Here is a 14,031-nt window from a genome sequence, read left to right as displayed (position 1 = left end):
CTCTCCTTCTTTTGAAGAGTTTGTCCCCAAACTTGAATCATCCAAGTACGGTGACAAATCGCCCACATTAAAAGTAGCACTAACACCCATCAACTCATCAGGAAGTTCAATCTTGTATGCATTATCATTTACCCTCTCAAGTACTTTAAACGGACCATCAGAACGAGGCATGAGCTTGTTTTTGCGAAGCTTCGGAAATCTCTCTTTTCTCAAATGAAGCCAAACCAAATCCCCAGGGTTAAATATGGGTTGTTTCCTTTTTTTGTTTGCTCTCTCTTGGTATTTTTTATTCATCTCCTCAATTCTTTTCTTTACTTGCTCACAGGTTTTTTTGAAAGGTTTCCACCCTCTTTTTTGCATCTTTTTCTACTATATTAGTTTTCAGCAAGGGAATCAAATCAACAGGCACAAATGGATTCACTCCATACACTACTTCAAAAGGAGAACGAGAAGTAGTTAAAGAATGAGCCCTATTGTAAGCAAACTCCGCATGGGCTAGTTTCATGTCCCAATCTTTCTGCGTTTTGCTCACAAGACCACGTAACAAAGCACCCAAAGTTCTATTTGTCACCTCTGTTTGTCCATCAGTTTGGGGATGATGAGAGGTGCTAAATAGTAACTTGGTACCAACCAACTTCCATAGGGTCCTCCAAAAGTGACTTAAAAACTTGGAGTCCCTATCCGAAACTATACTTCGAGGAATGCCATGTAGTTTGACAATTTCCTTGAAGTACAATTCAGCCACTTTTACTGCATCATCTGTTTTATTACAAGCTACAAAATGAGCCATTTTGGAAAATCTATCTACCACCACCATAATGCTATCTCTACCCCTTTGAGTCCGTGGTAGCCCAACAATGAAATCCATGCTAACACTTTCCCAAGGAGAATCTGGAACAGGTAATGGAGTATAAAGCCCTTTTGTGAAATGCCCTTTTGACTTTTGACATGTAGCACATCTCTCCACAACTAAAGTAACATCCCTGATCATCCTTGGCCAATAGAAATGCTCACCAAGAATATCAAGAGTCTTTTGAATGCCAAAATGACCAGCCAATCCACCACTATGAACTTCTCTTACCAATAATTCACGAATGCCACTTTTAGGAACACACAACTTGTTACCTTTAAAAAGATAACCATCTTGATCAACGTAATCTTTCGATGGCTTTGGAAATTCATTAGCAAAATCAGGATCATCTTTGTAATACTCCTTGAGTTGTTCAAAACCCAAAACCTTAGCATCCACCATAGAAAGCAAGTATGCTCTTCGAGATAAAGCATCAGCTACAATATTACTTTTTCCATCTTTATATTTGGAGCTAAAGGTAAATGATTGAAGAAATTCTACCCACTTTGCATGTCTTTTATTAAGTTTTTGTTGCCCATTTATGAATTTTAAAGCTTCATGATCAGAATGAAGAACAAAGGGTTTTGGTCTAAGGTAATGAGACCAATGATCAAGAGCTCTAACGATGGCATAAAATTCACGATCATAAGTAGAGTAATTCAATTTAGCCTCACTTAACTTCTCACTAAAGAAACTTACTGGCTTCTTTTCTTGAATAAGGACAGCCCCTATTCCAACCCCACTTGCATCACACTCTACTTCAAACACGTTGTTAAAATCAGGGAGAACAAGTATAGGTGCATTGCAAAGCATGTATTTGACTTTATCAAAAGCCCTTTGAGCATTTTCAGTCCATTCAAATTCACCCTTTTTTGTTAACTCGGTAATGGGAGCCATAATAGAAGAGAAGTTTCTAATGAACCGCCTATAGAAAGAAGCAAGCCCATGAAAACTCCTTACCTCATGCACATTGGTTGGAGCCAACCAAGACTTAACTGCCTTAACCTTTTCTGGATCTACTTGCACTCCTTCTCTAGTCACAATGTATCCCAAAAATGACACACTAGGGGTCATAAAAAAACACTTCTCAAGCTTTCCATACAACTTTACTTCCCTCAATTTTTCAAACAACCTCTTCAAATGCACCATATGGTCTTCATTGTTTTTACTATACACTAGAATATCATCCAAGTAAACAACAACAAAATTATTAAGAAAAGGACGGAGAACCTCATTCATTAACCTCATGAAAGAACTTGGAGCATTGCAAAGCCCAAATGGCATCACTAACCACTCATATAACCCTTGTTTTGTTTTAAAAGCAGTTTTCCATTCATCCCCTTCCCTTATTCTCATTTGATGATAACCACTCCTTAAATCTATTTTTGAAAAGACTAAGGCTCCACTTAATTCATCAAGCATATCTTGCAACCTAGGCATAGGAAAACGGTATTTGATGGTTATGTTATTTATGGATCTACTATCTACACACATTCTCCAAGTGCCATCTTTTTTAGGCACTAAAAGGGCAGGGACAGCACAAGGACTAAGACTTTCTCTCACGTAGCCCCTTTCAATCAACTCACTCACTTGCCTCTCAAGCTCTTTACTTTCCTCGGGGTTACATCTATAAGCAGCTTTATTTGGCAAAGGTGCTCCAGGAATCAAGTCAATGGCGTGCTCAATGCCTCTTATTGGTGGGAGGCCCTTGGGCAAGTCATTTGGAAATACATCTTTGTACTCTTCTAATAACTCATTTAAAGAAGATGAGTTATCACAAGAAGTACTAATCTGATCTTTGGTCCTTAGAACCAAAGCATAACCACCACCATATTCATCCACTATTTTTTCAAACTCATTACATGTTACAAGATAGTTGCTTTTGTCTTTTTCTTTCTTAGCAACTTTAGGGGGTAAGGGAATTAATTTGACTTTTCTACCATCTTTTTTTGTTACAATATACTCATTACTTTTTCCTCTATGCTCCGAATTGTGATCAAATTGCCATGGTCTTCCAAGCAGCAAGTGACAAGCATCCATGGGAATTACATCGCACCATCTTTCATCTTCAAAGCCTCCAATAGAATAAGAAACCAAAGCTTGCTTCCTCACCCTTATTCCAGTGCTATCATTCAACCAATTCAACTTGTAAGGTTCTTCATGATCTCTAGTAGCTAACTTCAGCTTACTCACAACTTCAGATGATACTACATCAGTTTGTGCACCACTATCAACTATAACATTGCAAGTCTTCTCTCCAATTTTGCATCTAGTATGAAACAAATTGTGGCGTTGCTTCAAATCAGCTTGTGGCTCACTAAATAGCACTTTTCGAACCACCATCATATTGTACTCATCTTCTGGTTGTATTTCCTCCTCATAATCATCCTCCAAATCTTCCACTTCATTTGCCACAAAATTATACATTTTTTCCTCTTCATCCATAATAGCACACTGAGTAGATGTTAAAACAGCCTTGCTAGGACATTCACTAGCAATATGTCCTCTTCCATGACATTTAAAACATTTCCTCCTTGTTGCAAGTTCACTAGGCGACACAACAGCCTTTTCTTTTGATTTTTCGCTTATAAAACTAGATGGGAAAGCCTTACTTTGAAAAGTACTCCCTTTTGAGTTGGAAGGAGTAAACTTCGAAGTACCTTTGTAAGGAAACTTAGGCTTTTCCTTCTCTTTCTCTTCCTTGGATTGTGCTTCATATTTCAAAGCCAATTTGCAAACATCACTAAAAGAAGCATAATGAGTAACTTCCACTTTTCTACAAATATTTTTGGACAGCCCTTTAATGAAACGAGCAATTTTAAAGGCTTCCTTCTCTTGCAAATCACAAATCAAACATAGTTTTTCAAACTCTCTAATGTATTCTTCCACACTCATCTCATTTTCTTGTGAAAGATGTGTAAGTTTCAAGTATTGCTCCTGCTCATACTCCTTACTCACCCATTTATCCCTCATCTTTTTTTTAAATTTTTCCCAAGAGTCCATTTTATTTTTTCCTTCTCTTCTTCTATTTGCTTTAACATTTTCGTACCATAAGGCAGCAAGTTTAGTGAGTTTAAGAACAGCAAGCTTAAACTTCTTTTTATCATCATACTCCTTATATTCAAACACGGTTTCAATTTGCCTTAGCCAATCAAGAAATGATTCGCTATCATGACCTCCATCAAATTCTGGAAGATCAATTCTAAGCCCCCTATCTTCATCAAAAGATTTATAATTATTTCCACTACTAGAATCCTCATTTTCAATCTCACCAATTTTTCTTGTAGCTTTTAAAAGTATATCAGCCATAGCATCCATTCTTGTATCTTGCTTTTGTTTTTCAATCTCACGCTCTTCATTTTTTTTCTCCATTCTTTCTAACCTCAAATTGATTGATCTCAATAGCTCAGCGAGGTTTTCTTCAGCCATAGTTTTTTTTTTTTTTTTTTTGTGTTTATTTTGAATGAATTAACACTTTGAAACACTCTTTAAAATACCAAAGCTCTGATACCAAATGATGTAAATGCTAACTCAAGACTTCCTAAATGATTAAGGAAGGAGAAGGACAAAAGAAAAGAAAGAAGAAGTAATTTGGGCAGAATGTATATTTGAATGAAAATAGGACAACCAAAGCACAAGAACAAACTCAATGCAATAGTATTTAGGCTAGAGACAAGACAAACTCAATCTCCCCTAGTTTAATACTCAAGAACACACTCAAAGTATTAAAGAACTCTTGTTAACCTTGGACAAACACAAAGATAGGCAAGAAGAAAACACAAAGGTTGATTCATAAAACAAGTCTGAACTTTCATTCATGAATAGCTCTCTTTAAATAGAGTTACAACAGCAAAAGGAAGCTAAAAAGCAAGAGAAATTAAGGTGGGACGTCCAAGCATGGGGAACAAGCATTGGAACTCACAAAACAACATTAAATAGCCTCCAAAGCATGCATTAGGCTGATTTAAGTTGTTCCCTAAGCATGCAGTAGCTAATTAATCAGATTTAAGTGGTAAAAAGACATTAAAAAACATAACTAAACTTGGACCTATCAAAGTGACGTCCAACCAATATATATGTAGCTTCACTTAATCTTCAACCCAAGTTAGACATGTAACAAATTCAGATTTAAAAGGATTAAAACCAAGTACTTCAAGAACTAAAGCAATCGGCTCATGAGATAACGTATTTGATCTTGGATCATTGATCATTGATCCTTGTTCATTCTTCATCGTTCATTCGTCATTGACCATTACTCCTTGTTCATTCTTCATCGTTCATTCTTCATTGATCATTGATCCTTGTTCATTCTTCATCGTTCATTCGTCATTGATCATTGATCCTTATTCATTCTTCATCGTTCATTTTTCATTTATCATTGATCCTTGTTCATTCTTCATCGTTCATTCTTCATTGATCATTGATCCTTGTTCATTCTTCATCGTTCATTCGTCATTGACCATTAATCCTTGTTCATTCTTCATCGTTCATTCTTCATTGATCATTGATCCTTGTTCATTCTTCATCGTTCATTCGTCATTGACCATTAATCCTTGTTCATTCTTCATCATTCATTCTTCATTGATCATTGAACCTTGTTCATTCTTCATCGTTCATTCTTCTTTGATCATTGATCCTTGTTCATTCTTCATTGATCATTGATCCTTGTTCATTCTTCATCGTTCATTCGTCATTGATCATTGATCCTTGTTCATTCTTCATCATTCATTCTTCATTGATCATTGATCCTTGTTCATTCTTCATCGTTCATTCGTCATTGATCATTGATCCTTGTTCATTCTTCATCGTTCATTCGTCATTGACCATTACTCCTTGTTCATTCTTCATCGTTCATTCTTCATTGATCATTGATCCTTGTTCATTCTTCATCGTTCATTCTTCTTTGATCATTGATCCTTGTTCATTCTTCATCGTTCATTCTTCATTGACCATTGATCCTTGTTCATTCTTCATCGTTCATTCTTCATTGATCATTGATCCTTGTTCATTCTTCATCGTTCATTCGTCATTGATCATTGATCCTTGTTCATTTTTCATCGTTCATTCGTCATTGACCATTACTCCTTGTTCATTCTTCATCGTTCATTCTTCATTGATCATTGATCCTTGTTCATTCTTCATCGTTCATTCGTCATTGATCATTGATCCTTATTCATTCTTCATCGTTCATTTTTCATTTATCATTGATCCTTGTTCATTCTTCATCGTTCATTCTTCATTGATCATTGATCCTTGTTCATTCTTCATCGTTCATTCGTCATTGACCATTAATCCTTGTTCATTCTTCATCGTTCATTCTTCATTGATCATTGATCCTTGTTCATTCTTCATCGTTCATTCGTCATTGACCATTAATGCTTGTTCATTCTTCATCGTTCATTCTTCATTGATCATTGAACCTTGTTCATTCTTCATCGTTCATTCTTCTTTGATCATTGATCCTTGTTCATTCTTCATTGATCATTGATCCTTGTTCATTCGTCATCGTTCATTCGTCATTGATCATTGATCCTTGTTCATTCTTCATCGTTCATTCTTCATTGATCATTGATCCTTGTTCATTCTTCATCGTTCATTCGTCATTGATCATTGATCCTTGTTCATTCTTCATCGTTCATTCGTCATTGACCATTACTCCTTGTTCATTCTTCATCGTTCATTCTTCATTGATCATTGATCCTTGTTCATTCTTCATCGTTCATTCTTCTTTGATCATTGATCCTTGTTCATTCTTCATTGATCATTGATCCTTGTTCATTCTTCATCGTTCATTCTTCATTGACCATTGATCCTTGTTCATTCTTCATCGTTCATTCTTCATTGACCATTAATCCTTGTTCATTCTTCATCGATCATTCTTCATTGATCATTGTTCCTTGTTCATTCTGCATCGTTCATTCTTCATTGATCATTGATCCTTGTTCATTCTTCATCGTTCATTCTTCATTGATCATTGATCCTTGTTCATTCTTCATCGTTCATTCGTCATTGATCATTGATCCTTGTTCATTCTTCATCGTTCATTCGTCATTGACCATTACTCCTTGTTCATTCTTCATCGTTCATTCTTCATTGATCATTGATCCTTGTTCATTCTTCATCGTTCATTCGTCATTGATCATTGATCCTTATTCATTCTTCATCGTTCATTTTTCATTTATCATTGATCCTTGTTCATTCTTCATCGTTCATTCTTCATTGATCATTGATCCTTGTTCATTCTTCATCGTTCATTCGTCATTGACCATTAATCCTTGTTCATTCTTCATCGTTCATTCTTCATTGATCATTGATCCTTGTTCATTCTTCATCGTTCATTCGTCATTGACCATTAATCCTTGTTCATTCTTCATCATTCTTTCTTCATTGATCATTGAACCTTGTTCATTCTTCATCGTTCATTCTTCTTTGATCATTGATCCTTATTCATTCTTCATCGTTCATTTTTCATTTATCATTGATCCTTGTTCATTCTTCATCGTTCATTCTTCATTGATCATTGATCCTTGTTCATTCTTCATCGTTCATTCGTCATTGACCATTAATCCTTGTTCATTCTTCATCGTTCATTCTTCATTGATCATTGATCCTTGTTCATTCTTCATCGTTCATTCGTCATTGACCATTAATCCTTGTTCATTCTTCATCGTTCATTCTTCATTGATCATTGATCCTTGTTCATTCTTCATCGTTCATTCGTCATTGACCATTAATCCTTGTTCATTCTTCATCATTCATTCTTCATTGATCATTGAACCTTGTTCATTCTTCATCGTTCATTCTTCTTTGATCATTGATCCTTGTTCATTCTTCATTGATCATTGATCCTTGTTCATTCTTCATCGTTCATTCGTCATTGATCATTGATCCTTGTTCATTCTTCATCGTTCATTCTTCATTGATCATTGATCCTTGTTCATTCTTCATCGTTCATTCGTCATTGATCATTGATCCTTGTTCATTCTTCATCGTTCATTCGTCATTGACCATTACTCCTTGTTCATTCTTCATCGTTCATTCTTCATTGATCATTGATCCTTGTTCATTCTTCATCGTTCATTCTTCTTTGATCATTGATCCTTGTTCATTCTTCATCGTTCATTCTTCATTGACCATTGATCCTTGTTCATTCTTCATCGTTCATTCTTCTTTGATCATTGATCCTTGTTTATTCTTCATTGATCATTGATCCTTGTTCATTCTTCATCGTTCATTCGTCATTGATCATTGATCCTTGTTCATTCTTCATCGTTCATTCTTCATTGATCGTTGATCCTTGTTCATTCTTCATCGTTCATTCGTCATTGATCATTGATCCTTGTTCATTCTTCATCGTTCATTCGTCATTGACCATTACTCCTTGTTCATTCTTCATCGTTCATTCTTCATTGATCATTGATCCTTGTTCATTCTTCATCGTTCATTCTTCTTTGATCATTGATCCTTGTTCATTCTTCATTGATCATTGATCCTTGTTCATTCTTCATCGTTCATTCTTCATTGACCATTGATCCTTGTTCATTCTTCATCGTTCATTCTTCATTGACCATTAATCCTTGTTTATTCTTCATCGATCATTCTTCATTGATCATTGTTCCTTGTTCATTCTTCATCGTTCATTCTTCATTGATCATTGATCCTTGTTCATTCTTCATCGTTCATTCTTCATTGATCATTGATCCTTGTTCATTCTTCATCGTTCATTCGTCATTGATTGATGTAAATGCTAACTCAAGACTTCCTAAATGATTAAGGAAGGAGAAGGACAAAAGAAAAGAAAGAAGAAGTAATTTGGGCAGAATGTATATTTGAATGAAAATAGGACAACCAAAGCACAAGAACAAACTCAATGCAATAGTATTTAGGCTAGAGACAAGACAAACTCAATCTCCCCTAGTTTAATACTCAAGAACACACTCAAAGTATTAAAGAACTCTTGTTAACCTTGGACAAACACAAAGATAGGCAAGAAGAAAACACAAAGGTTGATTCATAAAACAAGTCTGAACTTTCATTCATGAATAGCTCTCTTTAAATAGAGTTACAACAGCAAAAGGAAGCTAAAAAGCAAGAGAAATTAAGGTGGGACGTCCAAGCATGGGGAACAAGCATTGGAACTCACAAAACAACATTAAATAGCCTCCAAAGCATGCATTAGGCTGATTTAAGTTGTTCCCTAAGCATGCAGTAGCTAATTAATCAGATTTAAGTGGTAAAAAGACTTTAAAAAACATAACTAAACTTGGACCTATCAAAGTGACGTCCAACCAATATATATGTAGCTTCACTTAATCTTCAACCCAAGTTAGACATGTAACAAATTCAGATTTAAAAGGATTAAAACCAAGTACTTCAAGAACTAAAGCAATCGGCTCATGAGATAACGTATTTGATCTTGGATCATTCTCTCCTTCTTTTGAAGAGTTTGTCCCCAAACTTGAATCATCCAAGTACGGTGACAAATCGCCCACATTAAAAGTAGCACTAACACCCATCAACTCATCAGGAAGTTCAATCTTGTATGCATTATCATTTACCCTCTCAAGTACTTTAAACGGACCATCAGAACGAGGCATGAGCTTGTTTTTGCGAAGCTTCGGAAATCTCTCTTTTCTCAAATGAAGCCAAACCAAATCCCCAGGGTTAAATATGGGTTGTTTCCTTTTTTTGTTTGCTCTCTCTTGGTATTTTTTATTCATCTCCTCAATTCTTTTCTTTACTTGCTCACAGGTTTTTTTGAAAGGTTTCCACCCTCTTTTTTGCATCTTTTTCTACTATATTAGTTTTCAGCAAGGGAATCAAATCAACAGGCACAAATGGATTCACTCCATACACTACTTCAAAAGGAGAACGAGAAGTAGTTAAAGAATGAGCCCTATTGTAAGCAAACTCCGCATGGGCTAGTTTCATGTCCCAATCTTTCTGCGTTTTGCTCACAAGACCACGTAACAAAGCACCCAAAGTTCTATTTGTCACCTCTGTTTGTCCATCAGTTTGGGGATGATGAGAGGTGCTAAATAGTAACTTGGTACCAACCAACTTCCATAGGGTCCTCCAAAAGTGACTTAAAAACTTGGAGTCCCTATCCGAAACTATACTTCGAGGAATGCCATGTAGTTTGACAATTTCCTTGAAGTACAATTCAGCCACTTTTACTGCATCATCTGTTTTATTACAAGCTACAAAATGAGCCATTTTGGAAAATCTATCTACCACCACCATAATGCTATCTCTACCCCTTTGAGTCCGTGGTAGCCCAACAATGAAATCCATGCTAACACTTTCCCAAGGAGAATCTGGAACAGGTAATGGAGTATAAAGCCCTTTTGTGAAATGCCCTTTTGACTTTTGACATGTAGCACATCTCTCCACAACTAAAGTAACATCCCTGATCATCCTTGGCCAATAGAAATGCTCACCAAGAATATCAAGAGTCTTTTGAATGCCAAAATGACCAGCCAATCCACCACTATGAACTTCTCTTACCAATAATTCACGAATGCCACTTTTAGGAACACACAACTTGTTACCTTTAAAAAGATAACCATCTTGATCAACGTAATCTTTCGATGGCTTTGGAAATTCATTAGCAAAATCAGGATCATCTTTGTAATACTCCTTGAGTTGTTCAAAACCCAAAACCTTAGCATCCACCATAGAAAGCAAGTATGCTCTTCGAGATAAAGCATCAGCTACAATATTACTTTTTCCATCTTTATATTTGGAGCTAAAGGTAAATGATTGAAGAAATTCTACCCACTTTGCATGTCTTTTATTAAGTTTTTGTTGCCCATTTATGAATTTTAAAGCTTCATGATCAGAATGAAGAACAAAGGGTTTTGGTCTAAGGTAATGAGACCAATGATCAAGAGCTCTAACGATGGCATAAAATTCACGATCATAAGTAGAGTAATTCAATTTAGCCTCACTTAACTTCTCACTAAAGAAACTTACTGGCTTCTTTTCTTGAATAAGGACAGCCCCTATTCCAACCCCACTTGCATCACACTCTACTTCAAACACGTTGTTAAAATCAGGGAGAACAAGTATAGGTGCATTGCAAAGCATGTATTTGACTTTATCAAAAGCCCTTTGAGCATTTTCAGTCCATTCAAATTCACCCTTTTTTGTTAACTCGGTAATGGGAGCCATAATAGAAGAGAAGTTTCTAATGAACCGCCTATAGAAAGAAGCAAGCCCATGAAAACTCCTTACCTCATGCACATTGGTTGGAGCCAACCAAGACTTAACTGCCTTAACCTTTTCTGGATCTACTTGCACTCCTTCTCTAGTCACAATGTATCCCAAAAATGACACACTAGGGGTCATAAAAAAACACTTCTCAAGCTTTCCATACAACTTTACTTCCCTCAATTTTTCAAACAACCTCTTCAAATGCACCATATGGTCTTCATTGTTTTTACTATACACTAGAATATCATCCAAGTAAACAACAACAAAATTATTAAGAAAAGGACGGAGAACCTCATTCATTAACCTCATGAAAGAACTTGGAGCATTGCAAAGCCCAAATGGCATCACTAACCACTCATATAACCCTTGTTTTGTTTTAAAAGCAGTTTTCCATTCATCCCCTTCCCTTATTCTCATTTGATGATAACCACTCCTTAAATCTATTTTTGAAAAGACTAAGGCTCCACTTAATTCATCAAGCATATCTTGCAACCTAGGCATAGGAAAACGGTATTTGATGGTTATGTTATTTATGGATCTACTATCTACACACATTCTCCAAGTGCCATCTTTTTTAGGCACTAAAAGGGCAGGGACAGCACAAGGACTAAGACTTTCTCTCACGTAGCCCCTTTCAATCAACTCACTCACTTGCCTCTCAAGCTCTTTACTTTCCTCGGGGTTACATCTATAAGCAGCTTTATTTGGCAAAGGTGCTCCAGGAATCAAGTCAATGGCGTGCTCAATGCCTCTTATTGGTGGGAGGCCCTTGGGCAAGTCATTTGGAAATACATCTTTGTACTCTTCTAATAACTCATTTAAAGAAGATGAGTTATCACAAGAAGTACTAATCTGATCTTTGGTCCTTAGAACCAAAGCATAACCACCACCATATTCATCCACTATTTTTTCAAACTCATTACATGTTACAAGATAGTTGCTTTTGTCTTTTTCTTTCTTAGCAACTTTAGGGGGTAAGGGAATTAATTTGACTTTTCTACCATCTTTTTTTGTTACAATATACTCATTACTTTTTCCTCTATGCTCCGAATTGTGATCAAATTGCCATGGTCTTCCAAGCAGCAAGTGACAAGCATCCATGGGAATTACATCGCACCATCTTTCATCTTCAAAGCCTCCAATAGAATAAGAAACCAAAGCTTGCTTCCTCACCCTTATTCCAGTGCTATCATTCAACCAATTCAACTTGTAAGGTTCTTCATGATCTCTAGTAGCTAACTTCAGCTTACTCACAACTTCAGATGATACTACATCAGTTTGTGCACCACTATCAACTATAACATTGCAAGTCTTCTCTCCAATTTTGCATCTAGTATGAAACAAATTGTGGCGTTGCTTCAAATCAGCTTGTGGCTCACTAAATAGCACTTTTCGAACCACCATCATATTGTACTCATCTTCTGGTTGTATTTCCTCCTCATAATCATCCTCCAAATCTTCCACTTCATTTGCCACAAAATTATACATTTTTTCCTCTTCATCCATAATAGCACACTGAGTAGATGTTAAAACAGCCTTGCTAGGACATTCACTAGCAATATGTCCTCTTCCATGACATTTAAAACATTTCCTCCTTGTTGCAAGTTCACTAGGCGACACAACAGCCTCTTCTTTTGATTTTTCGCTTATAAAACTAGATGGGAAAGCCTTACTTTGAAAAGTACTCCCTTTTGAGTTGGAAGGAGTAAACTTCGAAGTACCTTTGTAAGGAAACTTAGGCTTTTCCTTCTCTTTCTCTTCCTTGGATTGTGCTTCATATTTCAAAGCCAATTTGCAAACATCACTAAAAGAAGCATAATGAGTAACTTCCACTTTTCTACAAATATTTTTGGACAGCCCTTTAATGAAACGAGCAATTTTAAAGGCTTCCTTCTCTTGCAAATCACAAATCAAACATAGTTTTTCAAACTCTCTAATGTATTCTTCCACACTCATCTCATTTTCTTGTGAAAGATGTGTAAGTTTCAAGTATTGCTCCTGCTCATACTCCTTACTCACCCATTTATCCCTCATCTTTTTTTTAAATTTTTCCCAAGAGTCCATTTTATTTTTTCCTTCTCTTCTTCTATTTGCTTTAACATTTTCGTACCATAAGGCAGCAAGTTTAGTGAGTTTAAGAACAGCAAGCTTAAACTTCTTTTTATCATCATACTCCTTATATTCAAACACGGTTTCAATTTGCCTTAGCCAATCAAGAAATGATTCGCTATCATGACCTCCATCAAATTCTGGAAGATCAATTCTAAGCCCCCTATCTTCATCAAAAGATTTATAATTATTTCCACTACTAGAATCCTCATTTTCAATCTCACCAATTTTTCTTGTAGCTTTTAAAAGTATATCAGCCATAGCATCCATTCTTGTATCTTGCTTTTGTTTTTCAATCTCACGCTCTTCATTTTTTTTCTCCATTCTTTCTAACCTCAAATTGATTGATCTCAATAGCTCAGCGAGGTTTTCTTCAGCCATAGTTTTTTTTTTTTTTTTTTGTGTTTATTTTGAATGAATTAACACTTTGAAACACTCTTTAAAATACCAAAGCTCTGATACCAAATGATGTAAATGCTAACTCAAGACTTCCTAAATGATTAAGGAAGGAGAAGGACAAAAGAAAAGAAAGAAGAAGTAATTTGGGCAGAATGTATATTTGAATGAAAATAGGACAACCAAAGCACAAGAACAAACTCAATGCAATAGTATTTAGGCTAGAGACAAGACAAACTCAATCTCCCCTAGTTTAATACTCAAGAACACACTCAAAGTATTAAAGAACTCTTGTTAACCTTGGACAAACACAAAGATAGGCAAGAAGAAAACACAAAGGTTGATTCATAAAACAAGTCTGAACTTTCATTCATGAATAGCTCTCTTTAAATAGAGTTACAACAGCAAAAGGAAGCTAAAAAGCAAGAGAAATTAAGGTGGGACGTCCAAGCATGGGGAAC

The 14,031-nt window shown here is 35.8% G+C and overlaps 1 protein-coding gene across 1 annotated transcript in view; it reads right to left on the bottom strand.

The window, feature by feature from the left end:
- LOC130812795 (uncharacterized) overlaps nt 1-11,620 on the bottom strand; it is a 30,217-nt gene extending 18,597 nt beyond the window's left edge. Inside the window, exons 1-2 of the mRNA XM_057678402.1 lie at nt 9,670-11,620; nt 394-2,370 (exon numbers count right to left, since the gene is read on the bottom strand). Of these exons, the coding sequence (XP_057534385.1) occupies nt 394-2,370; nt 9,670-11,620 (3,928 nt within the window). The remainder of the gene's footprint in view (nt 1-393; nt 2,371-9,669) is intronic.
- Nucleotides 11,621-14,031: the final 2,411 nt, after the last annotated feature.

Source organism: Amaranthus tricolor, chromosome 5 (genome assembly GCF_026212465.1).
Source record: "Amaranthus tricolor cultivar Red isolate AtriRed21 chromosome 5, ASM2621246v1, whole genome shotgun sequence".
Taxonomy (NCBI): Eukaryota; Viridiplantae; Streptophyta; class Magnoliopsida; order Caryophyllales; family Amaranthaceae; genus Amaranthus; species Amaranthus tricolor.
The sequence above is the reverse complement of the archived record's forward strand: the minus strand, read 5'-3'. Positions and strand labels throughout refer to the sequence as shown.